The 18,548-nt window shown below is 47.8% G+C and overlaps 1 protein-coding gene across 1 annotated transcript in view; it reads right to left on the reverse strand.

The window, feature by feature from the left end:
• MYO5C (myosin VC) overlaps positions 1–18,548 on the reverse strand; it is a 107,267-nt gene that overhangs the window by 78,102 nt on the left and 10,617 nt on the right. Inside the window, exons 2-8 of the mRNA XM_017886111.1 lie at positions 16,694–16,804; positions 13,451–13,616; positions 12,817–12,961; positions 9,261–9,417; positions 6,994–7,137; positions 6,186–6,267; positions 4,237–4,344 (exon numbers count right to left, since the gene is read on the reverse strand). Of these exons, the coding sequence (XP_017741600.1) occupies positions 4,237–4,344; positions 6,186–6,267; positions 6,994–7,137; positions 9,261–9,417; positions 12,817–12,961; positions 13,451–13,616; positions 16,694–16,804 (913 nt within the window). The remainder of the gene's footprint in view (positions 1–4,236; positions 4,345–6,185; positions 6,268–6,993; positions 7,138–9,260; positions 9,418–12,816; positions 12,962–13,450; positions 13,617–16,693; positions 16,805–18,548) is intronic.

Consider the following 18,548-nt stretch of genomic DNA (forward strand, 5'->3'; position numbering starts at 1 on the left):
TGGAGTTTTCATTAGCAGGTAGGTCACGTTCTTTAACAATTTCAAAACCTACTTTTTTTTTTTTTTTTTAGACAAGGTCTCACTCTGTTGTCCAGGCTGGAGTGCAGTGGCGTGATCATGGCTCACTGCAGCCTTGACCTCCTAGGTTCGAGTAATCCTCCCACCTCCGCCTCCTGAGTAGCTGGGACTACAAATGTGTGCCACTACACCCAGCTAACTTTTTGTAGAGATGGGGTTTCACCATGTTGTCTAGGCTGGTCTTGAATGCCTGGGCTCAAGTGGTCCACCCTCCTCGGCCTCCCAAAGTGCTGGGATTATAGGCATGAGCCACTGCACCTGGCCGAGTCTCCTGTACTACAAAGATTAAATAAAATCAGTCTCAAAAGCTTTCAATCCAAGAACACAGGGAAGACTCCAGCTCTAGCTGAGTCCAGGCACTTGCTGCCTTTCCATCTGGAGGTAGCCCTCCATCTGAAGGACAGATGTGTCCCACAGAAACACAGCCCTAGGCCTCCGCCACAGTAATGACAGGTAAGTGATCACAAGCAGCAACTAAAAACGCCAGGTGCAGGAGCCTCCATCCTGGCACTCCTCCCTGCTTTCTGTGATCCATAACTAAATCCCTTCAACTACTCCAGGCCTTCCAGAAACGCAAAAGGGAGATGACAACTCCAAAGCAATAATATGAAAGAAAGAATTCGAAACCTGTGTTAAGTAATCACCCTTAGTGAGCCTGTCACACAAAAGCAATGCCAGCCTGAATCAGATTTCCAGGGGGAGCTCACCGGTCAAGTTCCTAGAGCCTGAGGTCCCGGAGACAGCCTGATTCCAAGGTGTTCGTCCCATCAGAGAGCAAGGGGCATAGCAACACTCAAATGGCAGGGATCAGTGGATGAATCACATGAGAAAGACACAGCAGAAGAGCAGAGGAGAGGGGCTTTTTAATCAAAATGCATCCTCTCGCGCTTCTCCAGGGGCAATCGTGATGCTAGCTGAGGGACCTCAGCAGCAGAAGCGAGGGGAAGGCGAACGGAACACCGCCTCAGGCACTGTCCTCGGTATTTTCCACGCATCAGCTCCTCTCATGCTCACTGCAACCACAGGAAGGAATCCTAGTATTGTTCCCGTCTCACAGAAGAGGAAACTAAGGCATAGGAAGGTTAGGGAACTCACCCGAGGTCACACTGGGCAAGGTGTATCTAAGCAGTTTAACAACGGTGCCCACCACAGTATGAGAAAAGACCCACAGCGTTCATGAGCCATCTAGCTTCACCCTAGCGTGTCTAAACAGAGGAGTCCCTGATGACTTCGTGCAAGGTGAAGGAAAAGATTGAGCAGGGTCGCTTGCTGAGGTACCCTCTCTTGAAGGGAGAGGTGCAGGCAAGAGGTGCAGTGGCCCCAGCCTCTTACCACCTGCCCACTTCACACAGCACAGCAGGCAGCCATCACTGTTAACGCTGTGAGAGGACACAGTACTCCACCTCTCTATAAAACTCCAGAGGGCTTTGTCTAAAACACCTAGGTCTGTGCAAAGGCTAAGTGTCCAGGGCCAATCCCACACATGCGGGGCCCTGAGGGTGAGTGCTTCTCTCGCCTTGTCCCAGTCTTGGCCCTGGGACTGAGGAATGTGATGTGGAAATCTGTAAACATAACCTAAGTTGTGTGATACACAGGGGCAAATGGCTGCAAATTGCTGATCTCCAAAAATTAGAAAAGGTTTCATGGAAGAAGAGTCGGTTTTACTCAAAGTATGGTGAGGGTTTGGACAACTGGGAACGTAGAGAGCTAGAAGGCAGGGAGTAGCAGTTACCACGCACCAGCTACGTGCTTGGGCTGGTGCTGGGGACTTTTACATACACTTCCTCCGCCAGTTGTCATGAAAGGTAAGGTGTGCTGCCACTCACAGATCGAGACGCCAAGTCTTGGCTGGGCACGATGGCTCATGCCTGTAATCCCAGCACTCTGGGAGGCAGAGGCAGGTGGATCACTTGAGGTCAGGAGTTCAAGATCGGCCTGGGCAACATGGTGAAACCCCGTCTCTACTAAAAATACATAAATTAGCTGGGGGCGGTGGCATGTGCCTGTAATCCCAGCTGCTCAGGAGGCTGAGGCAGGAGAATTGCTTGAGCCCCAGAGGCAGAGGTTGCAATGAGCCGAGATTGCACCATTGTACTCCAGCCTGGGCGACAGAGCGAGACTCCATCTCAAAAAAAGACACCAAGTCTCAGAGTGGGTAACCTTAGACTCATACCAACTAGGATGTGAATTCACATTCATTTGATCCCAAAACCTACTCGATTTGCCCTACATTACCTTGCCGTGAGGAGGACATGATAGAGGTGAGAGACAGCAGAAGGATCAGGGAGATGGCGGTGGGCAGGGCGGGGCATATCCTTCAGCCCAGCCAGAGTTTGGCCACCTGTCCCCTCCTCACCCACTGAGCCCGCTCTCCACGGAGTAGATTATACAGAGATTGAAATGACGACTATAATTATTTTCAGAAAATGTGAATCAGTGCCAAAAGTGTTTACCTTATTATTATAAAATGTTTAAATTGCCCTTCTCCTTGAAGCAGGTTTGAGGGAACAGAGTCTGATGGTGATTTTGCTTAGAAAACCATCCTGTTTTCACTTTCCATTATCCAGCTGTGATTGTCTTGCCTATTCCTTTGATATATTTAACTTGAAATTCTTAGCCTGTTACATTCAGATATAGTCAACCAGGCCACAAGAATGAAAGCACTTAGAATGAATTGGTAGGAGATTCCAGCAAGAGAGATTTCAGCAAGACGTAGAAATGGCTGGCCGGGCGTGGTGGCTCACACCTGTAATCCCAGCACTCTGGGAAGCCGAGACAGACAGATCACGAGGTCAGGAGCTCGAGACTGTCTTGGCCAACACGGTGAAACCCCGTCTCTACTAAAATACAAAAAATTAGCCAGGCGTGGTGGTGCGTGCCTGTAATCCCAGCTACTTGGGAAGCTAAGGCAGGGGAATTGCTTGAACCGGGGAGGCAGAGGTCGTGCCACTGCACTCCAGCCTGGCGACAGAGCAAGATTCCGTCTCAAAAAAAAAAAAGAAAAGAAAAGAATAGAGAAAGAAAGAAATAGCCGATGGCCTCACCCTGATCAAAAGCTTTGACTGGCAGCTTCATGTGGATGTCTAGACTCATACAGAATGGGAGAGCGAATGTCTGTTTTTATAAACACCATCTGGTAGACAGCCTTTCTGAACATGAGCTCTGTGTGGGAAAAGTAAGGCGAGAAGGACTGGGAGCAACTGGCTGTGCTGTGAGAGTCGTGCCTGCTCCACCTGTGCCAACATCCGAGCAACAGAAGATGGGGTTTTCTGTACAAAATGAGATGCTTGAAGACCCTGGAGTGCAAAAGCCAGTTCTACTCTGAATCCGCCGCCTAACCTTGGGTAAATCACTTCCCGTCTCTGTGCCTTAGTTTCCTGCTTGTAAAATGGGAGAAACAGCAGCACTGACTTCCTAGGGTAGTTGTAGGGATTGAATGAGTTCACACAGGGTTATGAAGTGCTTAGGATGGTGCCCAGCACATCGTAAGCTCCAGATGAGTGCTGTCATTATTGTCATCATCAGGAGACCTAGGAAGGCCAGAGAGGGCCAACACTCCACTTCTGAACCGAATCAGACCTTGGCTTCACCAGTCATCCTTGTGTTCAGCCTAGAAGAGATTACAGCAGTCACACGGCTTGCAGCCCATGCCTCTGACAGCGAGCCAGGAAGGCTGAGGAGAAAAAACAGTTAATTTCTACCTTTTTTAAGGGAAAAGCAGTCTTGACCACTTAGTCTCCAAATACGTTCTGATGGTTTGTCCTAAAATTATAATTGATTAGGAGCCTTCAGAACACACATATGCTGGGAATCCCCTTTTAATTTTGTTTTTGAGACGGAGTCTTGCTCTGTCGCCAGGCTGGAGTGCAGTGGCTCAATGCAACCCTCCGCCTCCTGAGTTCCAGGGATTCCTCTGCCTCAGCCTCCTGAGTAGCAGGGACTACAGATTCCCACCACCATGCCCAGCTAATTTTTTGTATTTTTAGTAGACACTGGTTTCACCACGTTGGCCAGAATGGTCTTGATCTCCTGACCTTGTGATCCGCCCGCCTCGGCCTCCCAAAGTGTTAGGATTACAGGTGTGAGCCACTACGTCTGGCCTTAATTTTTTTTTTAAGGGAAAATGGCTACATCCTTTGATGGGATATTTGCTCTTACCCAGTAGTGTGAAGGTCTTTTGAGTCTCTACCATTTCAGCTTGATCATTCACACCCTCAATGACAGTATTGCCTCCCATTCTCGTATAATTAAATTCTTCGGCACTCCCTGAAATCAAAAAGTAAGATTTGTTATGTCTGTAACACAGAAATTTGGACATACACATTTATCAGAAGAAGGGAAGTTCGTACTTAATGAGCTGTGTCATGCACTTTACACAGCTTATTCCATTTATTCCTTAGAACTCTGCATTACAGCCAGGTGTGGAGGCTCATGCCTGTAATCCCAGTACTTTGGGAGCCTGAGGCAGGCGCTTGCTTGAACCCAGGAGTTCAAGACCAGCCTGGGCAAAAGGGCAAAACCCCAACTCTACAAAAAATTAGCTGGGCATGGTGGCACATGCCAATGGTCCCAACTATTCAGGAGGCTGACGTGGGAGGATCATTTGAGCCCAGGAGTTCGAGGCTGCAGTGAACCGTGCTGGCACCACTGCACCCCAGACTTGGTGACCCTGTCTCAAAAAAACAAAAAAAAAAAAAAAAACAACAAAAAAAGAATTCTACATTACAGATGCAGAAGCTAAGACTGAGAAAAGTGAAGTAACTTTCTCAAGCTCCCATAGCTGATGGCACGCAGGAATTTAAATGCTGGCCTAACTCTAAAGCTCATGGCTTTTGTTCCTGCACCCAACATTTTTGTATAGCTTTACTGAGGTTTACTGAATGTACAATGAACTGTATGTTTAACACATACAATTCGATAAACTTTTGACATGCATATACTCCTATAAAACCATTAGAACAATCAGGATAATGACTATATATATACACACACACACACACACACACACACACACGTACATACACCTAACGTTTAAATAGTAGAGGATCTTTCAGAAAGCCCTTCTACAAGTTCGCTATTCATATTCTGTTTGGTAGACAATGCCAAGGATATTACCGTCATGTGAAATCTGCAGAAACTTAGATTCTAAGAGCACAAGCAACTTCTCCAAAATTAGAGAGTGTGTGAGTTCAACTCCAACATACGAGAAGTTATCTTCGACAATTCTCATCTACCAGTATAGCACAAATGGCTAAGGCAGGAGAGCCATGACAGCACAGGGCTCGGGGCCTTTTGTATTGAAGGACAAATAGCCCTGTGTTTTAGCTATCTCTAGAATATCATCAATTATGACTACAAATAATGAATGACCTTGAGCCATCAAATTATGATAGAGGTGGTTTGTTTTAAAAAATGGGTTAACATGTCATACGTGTTAGAAAAACAACTATCTATGCATGTTCAAATAAAATGGAAGGTTTAGTGATGCCAAATGTTCCAGCTGTCAGGAGGTCTTAATCAGGTGGTTCTAGCTGGAGGAGAACAAACACCCAATGAGCTTTTTTTTTTTTTTTTTTTTTTTTTGAGATGGAGTCTTGCTCTGTTGCCTAGGCTAGAGTGCAGTGGTGTGATCTCGGCTCACTGCAACCTCTGTCTCCCGGATTCAAGCAATTTTTCTGCCTCAGCCTCCCAAGTAGCTGGGGCTACAGGTGTGTGTCACCATGCCCGGCTAATTTTTGTATTTTCAGTAGAGACAGGGTTTCGCCACGTTGGCCAGGCTGGTCTTGAACTCCTGACATCAGGTGATCCGCCCGCCTTGGCCTCCCAAAGTGCTGGGATTACAAGTGTGAGCCACCACGCCAGTCCCAATGAGCTTTAAAAATAACCTCAGGCTTAAGAGCGCCCTCTCTCTCTAAACTCATCCCCCCAGCCCTAATCCAGCCCCTTAATTAGATGCAACCAATTCTGTCCTTGAAACCAAAGAATCTTATATCTTTGGGCAAATACTTAAAAAAAAAAAAAGCCATATTAGTATAAGAAGAAAGTTAACCTAGAATTTAAGCCCCCACATAAAAGAGAGACCCTTCCGCACACGATCCATCACATACCCAATTTAAGATGTTTAAATTCCGACTGCTGTGCAGATGCACAAAGCTGATAGAAAATGTGGTAATTTCGTTCATTTTCCGACTGTAAGATAAAGAAATGTCCTCAAAATTACACCAAATCCTCACAAGCAAAATGCCATGTTTTAACTAGAGAGTCTTAGATGTCTAATCTGGATGGATAATTATCTGTCTGGGATGTGATCTGGCCAGTTCACAAGAGGCCCTTCCTCTCAACTGAGAAGTGGGTGGCCTGAGATGGCCTTCCAAGTAACGAGCAACCCAGAGAAAGTGTTATTAAATGAAAACGTCCTATGGAATGGGAATGACATAACTCATCCTAGTGAAATTTTTAGAAACTTCCTGCAATACAAGGTTTACTGTTGCTCTCCTCCTGGGCCAAAACGGTGAGAATTTTCTCCATTTTCCTGGCAGAAAAGCCTTTCTCTTAAAACCCCCTCGATAGCTCTGATCCCATTCCCTTTCTGATAGGAAAGCCAGTCTGTCAGCTTTGTCTATTTCAAACAGTTTTTGCACTCTAGAAAGAGATACTTGCTTTCTAAACTATAAGGATTTTGTAAATCCCCAGATTAAAAGTCATAACCTCTTCCTACAGTCATTCAACTCACCTGATATTACACCTATTCACCATCAAGTTTTAATAAACAGAAAAAAAGAATCCAAACTGCAAATAAAAGATAAGAAAACCCTACTCTTCAATTCACAGCATAGCATAGCTTGCCTGAGTATATATAATAAGAATGTAATTGTAAATAATGCTCAAAAAGTTGGGGAAAAATTTAATACTTACTTGAAAGACAACTCTGGATTTCTCCAGGAGGTAAGTTCTCATGTTGGCTCCTATAATTTGATTTTGTTCATCAAAACTGATTTCTGTGTATTTCCCAAACCGACTACTATTGTCATTGCGGGTGGTCTTGGCATTTCCGACGGCCTAAAAAAACATAACTCTTTTGAAATAACAACATTAAAAGATTTTTGCCTCAAAGTTATTGCAGGAGTTTTTAGTAAAATGCAATTCCGTACCCTAGGGGAAGGTCTGATTGGCAGAGGGAGGTCTGGGGAAAGAAAGCAACCCCAGGCTGGCAGGGAACATGACAAATCCTGAGCCTGCTGTTCAAGCCTCTCCTCGGTCCCACTGGCAGACACTGGGGACGACCAGAAAGAGCACAGGTTCTGATGTTTCAGGGCCCTGGGTTCTATCTTTGCTAGCTGTGTAATGTCTTACAAGTTAGTTCACTAGCTAGGTGCGGTGGCTCACGCCTGTAATCCCAGCACTTCAGGAGGCTGAGGCGAGAAATTCACTTGAGGCCAGAAATCTGAGACTAGACGAGGCAACATAGTGAGACTCCCGTCTCTACAAAACACAAAAAAATTAGCCAGGCATGGTGGCATGTGCCTGTAGTCCTAGCTACTCAGAAAGCTGAGGTGGGAGGATTGCTGGAGCCCAGGAGCTGGAGGCTGCAGTGAGCTACGATTGCACCACCGCACTCCAGGCTGGGTAACTCAGTGAGACCCTGTCTCAAAAACAAACAAACAAAAAAGGTAGTTCATCTTTCCAGGTCTTAATTTCTCTATCTGTAATATGAGAATAATAAGCAGCTTACTGCTATGGACTGAATGTTTGTGTCCTCCCAAAATCCTCACGCTGGAATCCTAACCCTATGTGTCGGTATGGTAAGGTGGGCCTTTGGGAAGTAATGATGTCACAAGGATAGAGCCCCTGGGAGTGGGATTTTAATGCCTACATAACAGGGATCCCAAACACCTCTCTTGCTCTCTTTCTGCCATGTAAAGGTACCGTGAGAAGAGAGCAGGCAGGAACCCAAAAGAGAGGCCTCGCCAGAACCTGACCCCTGCTAGCACCCTGATCTTGGACTTCCAGTCTCCAGAACTGTGAAAAATAAATTTCTGTTGTTTATAAGCCACCTGGTCGATGACAGTAAAGTATATTATACTAAAGTATATTATATTTAATATTATAATAGCAGCCCAGACTGACCAGAACACTTACAGAATTGGGAGGATTAAATGAGAGAATATGAGGTGCCTCACTCAACTCACTCAGGCCCCAAATGCCTATGATGCTCAATTAAAAGTTCACATCTTTCATCCAACCTTTTTTTTTTTTTTGAGACGGAGTTTCGCTCTGTCGCCCAGGCTGGAGTGCAGTGGCCGGATCTCAGCTCACTGCAAGCTCCGCCTCCCGAGTTTATGCCATTCTCCTGCCTCAGCCTCCCGAGCAGCTGGGACTACAGGCGCCCGCCACCTCGCCCGGCTAGTTTTTTGTATTTTTTAGTAGAGACGGGGTTTCACTGTGTTAGCCAGGATGGTCTCCATCTCCTGACCTCGTGATCCACCCGTCTCGGCCTCCCCAAGTGCTGGGATTACAGGCTTGAGCCACCGCGCCCGGCCTCATCCAACCTTTATTCCAATCCTTACTCCTTACCGCTTCCCTACTCAACCTAAATATTTACACCCTTTTGAGTGCCCCTTCTTCCTTGAGGGCTGTCTCCTCACCCCTGGGCACTGTCACGGTTGGTCTTGCCCACTGTCTGTCCCAGTCAGTAGTGTGCTGATGAATTGGCTCTTGGGGAGGGCAGGAGGAAGAGTCTTTACATGTGACCTTTGCCAAGGCAGAAGGTATAAATACTCCTCCCATGACTGATGTCAAACTACCAAAGGTTTATCAATCAGCTTGTAAAATTCCTGAATATTTTAACAATCAGCTCATGAAAGCTGATGCCAGCTGGCTGGAGAACACCAGTGATTCAGTGTACCAGTGATGTTTGGTTTCCCTCTGGGATGTAAATGTAAACAGAGGACTCCTGGAATCTGATGGTAGATTTCCAGCCCAGGAGGTATAGCAGGAGAGAGCCTTGAAAGCAGCCCCCACCTCCTTTAAATCCCACCAGCAAACAGGCTTCCTGGGTCTCTCCTGACCTTACTTCTTTAGTCTTTAAAGGGTGGGAACTTGAATTAGCCAGGAGAGCACAGAACCCAACCAACCCCCATTTCCATCATCAACACACGGCTGCCTTCCACAGTGGTACGCACCTCGGTGATGGGATTGGATGCCAGGACCTTGTCCTCCACGTGAGCGTTGCTGCCCGATTTGCTGACAGTGGCGAAGTACCTCATGGCATAGCGAGCTGACACTGTCTTTCCAGCGCCCGACTCTCCACTTACAATTATCGACTGGTTTCTGTTGCTTCTAAAGCAAATAAAAGAGTTTTCAAATGTTAGTTTCTTCCCATTAAAGAGGCGATGTGTGCTAACTAAGACAAATGTGGACAAAAGAGGGAAACCGTTTTGCCACTCTACTATTTTAAAATCTCAATCAAGGCCGGGCGCGGTGGCTCACGCCTGTAACCCCAGCACTTTGGGAGGCCGAGGCGGGCGGATCACGAGGTCAGGAGATCGAGACCATCCTGGCTAACACAGTGAAACCCCGTCTCTACTAAAAATACAAAAAATCAGCAGGGCGTGGTGGCAGGCGCCTGTAGTCCCAGCTACTCGGGAGGCTGAGGCAGGAGAATGGCGTGAACCTGGGAGGCAGAGCTTGCAGTGAGCCAAGATTATGCCACTGCACTCCAGCCTGGGCGGCAGAGTGAGACTCCGTCTCAAAAAAAACAAAACAAAAAAAAACTCAATCAATTTCCTTCTAGATTTTTTTTTTCTATCTTTCATCCAACCTTTATTCCAATCCCTACACCTTACTGCTTCCCTACTCAACCTTTCCACTCAACCAAAAAACTGCTCCTTCCCATCCCTCCCAGTCTCTGGGCAGGATTTTTGCTTTTAAACTCTGTTCTTGAATTTCATCTCTCCTCTGCCCTCCCCACCCTCTCCTGAGCACCCTCTTTCTAGATGGACCCTGTGCAGGTCATCATGCTGCCTGTCAACATGTATTTATGAGTACCCCAAAATTATTGAGGGGCCCCAAGACCAACCCCAGGTTCAATGTCCCAGTAAGAGAACTCACAGGACTCAGCATACAGTCATCCTCACAGCTAAGACTGACTGCAGCAAGAGGATACAGAGCAAAAGCAGCAAGGGAAAAGGCACGCGGGGCGAGGTCCAGTGGAACCTGGGTGCAAACTTCTAGGGGTCCTCTCCCAGTCAGGTCACACAGGACACACTCAATTCCTCCAGCAAGGAATTTGACGGCACATGTGAAACGTTGGCTGCCAGGGAAGCTCATCAGAGATGCAGTGCCCACCTTCTGCCTAGCACATGCCAACATTCCAGACTCCCAGAAGGAAAGCAGGGATTCAGCATAAAGCACATTGTTTACACAAACAGCTTGAGTTTAGGTAAAATGAGCCACTTTATCAACCAAGAAATGTCAGGAACCGTCATGAAATCAGAGGCCAGCCATGGGCCACCTTGCAAGCAGGCCTCTAAAGATAGCAGCCTCAGGCCTTATGTCAACTCCTTTCTGCACATCCCACTTAAATATAAAAACATTTCAAGGACATTATTTTGAGAGCAATTATTCAAAAGATGCTTGGGAACATATGCGCTCTGTAAGCCAACATGCTGTGTTATATAATTTAGAGATTTTTAAAAATGCACTAAACTTTTCATGTCATAAGATCGTGATGGTGGAAGCTTCTAACGCGGCTCTGTGGATGTGGCACCGCTCACATGCCAGGTGCTGAGTGAATACAGATTCTCACTTAAGCTTCACGAAAATCCTACGACATAGATATCTCTCTTACAGAGGAGTAAAATGGTGACCGTGGGTGGAGTGACTTGACCCAGAGCACAGAGCCACAGCCTCCCATGTGAATGCTGGAGAAGACTTTGGGTACAGAGCCCTGGTCCAATATTTTCATTTCAGAGAGAAGATGAAGACTCCGAGAAGGGGAATGACATGCTCAGTGTCCCTCAGGGCATAGAACAGGGCTTCAGTAATCCCAGGCCTGTTCTACAGCCCTGAGGGACACTCCCTGTCTAGCATCAAATAAGGCCAACACGAGCTTGCTTTAGGCTCCATTCTGTCACTGCAGTGACACAGACCGCCAAGGAGAAAATGCCTCTTCAGGGCTGAAGGGAGCACAGCCCTACAGCGCCAAAGAGCTCATCCCACTGATAACCAGACCCTAATCACCATAATACCTGGGAGATCGGCAGGGAGCCAGGGAAAAATCTCAGAACCGTGGAGGTTTTAGGGTTAGAAGGAATCTTGGTGCAGCAGAAGCTGCTAATTCTCTACCCAGTATTCACTTGCATTCTCCTCTTCCTTCTTAGGGACTAGGCCCCAGTGGCCAGGCAGTGCCCCCGCTGTGCATATGAAAGGCTGCACGTCCCAGCCTCCCTGTTTGAGTGAGGTCCTGGCTGATGAGCTGTGAGCAGAAGTGCTTTGTGGGGCTTCTGGAGAGTCTCCCTAACCTGGAGGGCTGTACCCTTCCCCTCATATGCCTTGTCACCTAGAATATGGAAGACAGAGCTGAGAACTAGCTTGTCCCTGAGGATGCCTGCCCCACCCCAGGGACAGGGAGCTGCACAGCACCGGGTCTCTGATGACTGTGAAGAAGCTTGGTCTATCCCCAGACTGCCCATTAGACGGCTATGCAGGAAAGCAGCATGTGTTCTACCTCATGTAAGCTACCACCTGCCCCCTCATTATAAGCAGCAGAACCAGGAATGGGTGCCCTCTGAGAGTCCAGCTCACGGACAAAGACATAAAGTGGAGGGAGCTCAGGAGCTGCGGCTGGGGTTATGCAGTAAAGACTTAGGTAAAGAGTCAGCAGGTCCAGGTCCTGTGCCTCGGATTTCCCATCTGTGAAAAGAGCGCAATGAAGTCAGTCGACTTCAAAGGAGTGCTGTAAGACTCAAGGGAGACCACTGTATGTGAAAGTTCTTTTGTAAACTGTAAAGGCAGCTCCAAAGATAGGGTGGTGTTTTTATTCTTCATACTTTACAGATGAAGACACTGAAGCCAAAAGTGATAGTTATGGGAAAATAAACTAGAGTTTAAAATCTGAGCACAAATCCCATATCTGCCTTTTACTTGCTGCCTAACCTAGGTTGGTTATTCCCTGAAGCTGTTTACCGCCCAGACATCTGCATCGTGGGCTATTCTGAGGCCATCCCAGATGACATATGGGAATGTGTGCACGGTGCCTCATTCGCAGGAGGCTTTCCATACATGTGCGCTCTCCACGGGGCCCTACAAACACCTAGCAGTGAAATTAGGATAAAACTCCAAGTCTCCTGCACATAAAACCTCCTGCAGCTAAATCCCCTGTCATCAGATTCTGCTTCCTTGAATGGGTTAAAAAAAAGCTTAAACATCTCATAGCAGAGAATAAATCAACCCTCCTCCAACCAAACACACTGCAAGAAAAGGATCTGCTATTCCCAAACTGGTAGGACTGACTTGACTACCTTGAAGGAACAAAAACCAGGAAACTCAGTCTTGACAGGTCAGGTGCATGGAACAGTCGTTTGCTATTCATTCCAGGTAGTCGGCTCGACAAAGCACCCTCTCTGGCCTATCTCTTTTAATGAGCCCAACCTAGGTATCTCCCCTCCACTGTGATGGTCTGGCAAATGCAGGGAGCATTGGCAGAGCAAGGGGAAGTCCAGCTTGGCAGGAAGCTACCTGGCCATCTGCTTGTATGCCTCTTCTGCCACAGCAAATATGTGTGGGTCCATATCACCCATGTTCTGCCCGCTGTAGGCGTGGATGATGGCATCTCCGTATATTGGCAACTGCTTGTAAGGATTCATGGCCACCAAAATGATTCCTGGGGAAAGATGTTAGATGCAGTTAAAAGATTCTTACTGCCGCCTGCCTCTCCAGTTTGTTTTTTTAAGAAACTCCAGGTCTGTCACTTATTAAACCTTCTGTGTGACTCTGGACAAGTCACTTCATGCACTGAATTAATTCCCTGCCAGTCACCTACACCCTCCGGCTGGTCTGATGGTTGGATGACAGGACAGGTGGAAATGCTCCCAAACGGAGACCTTTTTGCAGTTCACAATGTAAGTAATACAGTTGCCCAAAATAAGTAATAAATGTATCAAATCCGATGAGAAACCCAAACACAAGCTTTGTTACATCTCCTTATCTCGGTGGTCCAGTCTTAGTTCTTGTTGAAGACTCTCCCCACCTAGATACTTCTTTTTACAACAAACTCTGGGTGCTCAGTATAAACAACAAACAACCAGGAGGCTCTAGACAGCAAGCTTCCATTCCAGTGCCATTCCTTACTTCCTAGAATTGCTCTCCTTACCACTGTAGGTGTAAATGAGTTTGGATTCTGCAAAGCGGATCCTGAGGTTGTGGAGCACCGCGGGCTCATGGAGATAGCTGAGAGCCGTGAGGTCATTCTCGCCTACGAGGATGTCAGGATTCCGAAGTGGAGGCAGAGATTCTGGATTGACGGAATAATCCAGCTCCTATGGACAAAGATAAAAGTAAAGCTCTGGAAACAGAAGATTTTTGGCATTCTGTTGAAGCACTGTTTTTATTTCCAGAGTCATCACTGACACTAAAAAGCAAATGCATGTATAGCAACAAGAAAATCTTCACAGCTGACTCCTGGAATAATGAAAAGTAGGAGCAGGGGACTAGGGCACTGGCTATGTGCACTGGGGCAAGTCACTCGCCCTCTCTGGGCCTCATTTCTCTCATCTGCGAAGAGGAGCTAGACCAGACCACGGGTTGTTAGAGCTACAGAGGCCTCAATAAGAGGTGCTGGAGAAGCTACATGGGCAGAGATCCAGGTGCCCCATTCCTGAATCTCCCAAAGGGGCTCTACCTGTATGTGGTTTAAATGTTGAGGTCATGCAAGTTTTCGTTTGAAAACAAGATGCTGCAGCTAAAATGACACAATGACCTAAGGTCCCTTTAACTCTAAGGTTGTTGAGTCTCTGCTCAAAGTTGACACACTTGGTGGTGACAAATACCTAAAGGAGTCCGTGCAGGTGGTGGTCTCTCCGTGAAAGGCCCCTGGTGCAGGTGTCTCCTGTCTGCAGTCACCCACATGCCCGAAGGCTCACGGCTCCCCGAGCAGGGCTGTCTGTTCCTATCACTCTCAGCCCTGGGCCAGGGAATTTTCCCAGGCTTGCTCCTCTTCTGCTAGATTTAACCTAGTATTCCTAAAGCGGCTGCCTTAGCAGAACGAAGGTGAGGCGAGTATGTCCCGTCGCATCTGTGCCACAGACGACTGGGCCTTTCCACTGTCAGAGTATTCTAATTCCTACACTCCCGTTTCACCGCTGAGGGACGTGAAGCCCAACTACAGCGACTTGAGCAGGTTACCCAGCATGCTTGTTTCTCTTATACCTTCCTAGGCCACTGCCGCCTTCCTGGTATTCAGTCAGTATCTCTGGATTCCTTCTGATCTCTGGTCCTGGGCCAGCTCCACAAGGTGGCCCAGCTGCCCCTTAGCAAGTGCCACTGTGCAGACCCCATGCCAAGCACTCAGCATGGATTGTTTCATTTAATCCTCAAAACTGCCTTCCAGGGAGGACGTGACTACCCCAACCAAGAAAGTCAATGAGACAGGTTCAGAAAGTAGGAGTCTGTTGTCCAAGGTCACACAGTGAATCTGGGCCTCACTCTGAAGCCTGTGCTCTCTCACTAGCACAGTGCTTCCTTGTCGATGGCAGGGGTTTTGCTGGCTGGTTGGTCTGTTCTGCGTAAAGCCAGCAGCTCGGGGCAATCCATAACTGGACACAGCTCCTGCTCCCCTGTTACCAGTGCAAGTGTATTGTGACCTAACCCTGACCAGAATATTCTCAACCTAAACACTTTTGAAAATAAAATCAGGAAAAATGATTCTCATACGTCCTGACTTTCCTTGTCTCTGTTTTTCTATTGTAAATCCACAACCCCACTTCTGGTTTGGCCTCTGTATGTGTTATGTGTGAAAGCAACAGGGAGACAGAAAGGATAGTCTTTGGGGGAGGGGAGAAAATGTAACGAACATTATGTTGACAGGTGGAGGCAGAGGTGACATTTTCCTACAGCACACAGGCCTTTTCTCTTACAGTATTGACAAAGGGTTGAATTAAAGAGTGGTCTGGCTGTCCGCCATCCTACTCGTCTCTGCAGCCGGGTCAAGGCCGGGAATGTAGCCACCTGAAGCCCTGCAGACATTACCAAAGCAGCAAACTGACACTGCAGCTGCTGCCTTGAGATTTTCCTCCCCACACAAAGCCATCTGATCCCTAATTGGAGCCCAGACTGTGCACAGGAGACACTCAATAAAAGCTGCGAGAGCTCCTGCTGGGCAGGGAAGCCCCAGGGAGCGAGAGGCTTTTCCCAGAGCTCCTGCCTTCACACATGCACACAGGATTGTCTCATCGCACTTCAGCAACCCTGGGATGGTGCAGTCATTACCTCCTTCGTACATATGGGGAAACTGGGGGCTTGCTGCCAAAGACTTAACAAGTAGCCATGCCAGGATCTGAAGCCAGACCATCTGATTCTAGAGGGTGTGTCTTTAACTGCTATGTTCATCTGCCTTCCCAGGATCTCAGGAAATGTCTCCCAAATCCAGGACAGTCTGATTAGAAGTAGTGTGCCCTGTCCCTGCAGAACCCATTTATATGCTTTGTCAATTAATCCTCACATGATGTTCCCCAGACCCACCTCCGGGATCTAGACAGAGCACAAATCCCCTGCCCAGTTCTCTGTCCAGATACTTGATTCTAAACCCATCCAGTCACCCTAGCTACAAATCCAGTGGAATGTCACTACAGCAGTGGTGGGCAAGGACGACTCATGAGGGACACTTCGAGCAAATGCAAAGTCTTCCGAAGCTGCGTCATCAGAAGGCACATGCAGCCTTGCAGGGAAGCTCCTCACCAGCTCATCCCACCACAGGAGCAACTGCTGAAGTTCATCCTCACCTCCCCCTCACCATACCAGCACCAACAGAGGCACCTCATAATGTCACACAAAGCTAGGCGTCCCTGTCTTGTTCCTGCCACACTCCCTCCCTTACACATTTCTGTACATCCGTGGACCAACTCCCTCCAGTCTCCTCCCACTCCTCCCTCTCCCTGCCTATTTTCTTCCTCTTCTCATTTTCCTCCCCTTCGCATCTTGATGTTTTTCTTTACCAGTGCATGCCTTGGGCTCAAACGACTTCTCTCCAAGCTTTTCATCTTTGCCTAATCTCTGGGCTGAGACTCAGGAAGCCAAAATGGCGAATCACTTTTCAGCAGTCTCCCAGTAATGCTGGGTGCCTGGAAATGCAGTGCCGTGGCACAGACCTGGCTCCTGCAGCTGGGCCCCCTTTACAGAGAGAGGCCCGGTGGATGCAGGGCAGCATAGGGGAGGGAAGGAAGGAGTACAGACACATCAGTGAGTCCTGGTGCCAGGGGGCCGTTTGGGGATGGTGCTGGTGCCCACTCATGCACTCTCCCTTGGGTGCCTCCCACGGGGTCCACGTGCCCCCATCCTCACACATACCCCAGCTACCCCTTTACACATCGACGCAGCTGCAAACAGCAAGGACCCTCACCGTTCCATCCTCCAGCAGGAGTCGCAGGACCTTGTCACCAACTCTGTAGTCCGTGGCTATTTCAGCAGACTTCCAAACTTCTTCAGGATCGGGAATCCAGACCCTGTTGTACTGACCAACAGGATGAGAAAAGCTGAATTTCAGAACTTTCAAAAGCATGGATCAATGCATGGTTAGATGCAGGAAGGTTTCTTTCTGTCCACTAGGTCAGCTCCTTTATGAGGAATACGTCTACCTAATTTTGCTTATGAGGTGATCTTTCATGCATTTGCAACGCACTGGGCCTGGCTGCCTCAGTTTACAGGCAATGGAACTCCCAAAGCCTTCTAGATAAACCTTGAATGCTGAAAGCCTGGACGTGGGAAAGAAATCTGCGAGTACCTTAATGGAAACATCTCATGGCTGTCTACAGGGTTAGAGGAGAGGGATTTCTTTTACCACTGACTGACTATGGAATTCTGGGCCAGACACTTAACAGTGCCTCATTTTTCTCATCCACAAAATCGCCACAACAATATCTATTTCACAAGTTCCCTGGGAGGTTAAATTAGACTTCGTACTTGAAAGAACTTTGTAAAATGCTATGAAAGAATTGTTACAGCAATGTCATCACAATCTTATCACACCGGTGGGCTGCCAAGGACTCCCACAGTGGGAAATGCAGAAGTCCAGATACAGCCACCCAGTTCAATTCCCAGCAGGCAATGGGCACGCCTGGCTCAGCCAATGTACAAGTCTTTGGGTAGAACCACGTTGCTGTGGGCTGAACTGTGTGTCCCCCAAATTCATATGTTGAAGCCCTAACCCCCAACTGACTATATCCTGAGACAGGGTCTTCAGAAGGTAATTAAGGTTCAATGACGTCATGAGGATAAGGCACTGACCCAACAGGATTTTCTTTTTTTGAGATGGATTTTCACTCTTATTGCCCAGGCTGGAGTGCAGTGGCATGACCCTGGCTCACTGCAACCTCTGCCTCCTGGGTTCAAGTGATTCTCCTGCCTCGGCCTCCTGAGTAGCTGGGACTACAGGCGCCCACCACCACGCCTGGCTAATTTTGTTTTTTTAGTACAGACGGGGGTCTCACCACATTGGTCAGGCTGGTCTCGAACTTCTGATCTCAAGTGATCCACCCGCCTCAGCCTCCCAAAGTGCTGGGATTACAGGCATGAGCCACCACGCCCAGTAGGATTTTAAAATTAGTGTCCTTACATAAGACACCTGAGAAGTTTGATGTATTTTTCTACAATATGCATCTATTACTTTTATAATCAGAACAATAAATATTAATCTTTAAAGGCAAATATCAAAATATAAGCCCCCCCTCAAAGAATAGTACATTAAATTCTGTGATATGGGACATAGTAACTTCATTTATAATGGACAAAAATTGGAAACAGACTAAATGTCCATAAATGAGAATTTTAAAAAATGCCTGCAGTATACACATACAATGAAATACAACTTACCCATAAAAAGGAATGAACTACTGATGCAAGCAATAGCATGGGTGAGTCACCAAAGCACGCTGAGCCAAAGAAGCCTTACACAAATGAGTACCTCCTATGTGAGTCCCTTCAAATTGAGAGGTGATAACAGGCTAGCAGCCCTCGCTCTCGGAGCCTCCTCGGCCTCAAGGTCCACCCTGGCGGTGCTTGAGGAGCCCTTCAGCCCACCACAGCACTGTGGGAGCCCCTCTCTGGGCTGGTCCAGGCCGGAGCCGGCTCCCTCTGCTTGTTAGGGTGGTGTGGAGAGAGAGGCACGGGCGGGAACCGGGGCTGCGCGCGGCGCTCGCGCGCCAGCGCCAGGTCCGGGAGGGCGTGGGCTCGGCAGGCCCAGCACTCCGAGCGGCTGG

Source organism: Rhinopithecus bieti, unplaced genomic scaffold, assembly GCF_001698545.2.
Source record: "Rhinopithecus bieti isolate Rb0 unplaced genomic scaffold, ASM169854v2 scaffold_14454, whole genome shotgun sequence".
NCBI lineage: Eukaryota > Metazoa > Chordata > Mammalia > Primates > Cercopithecidae > Rhinopithecus > Rhinopithecus bieti.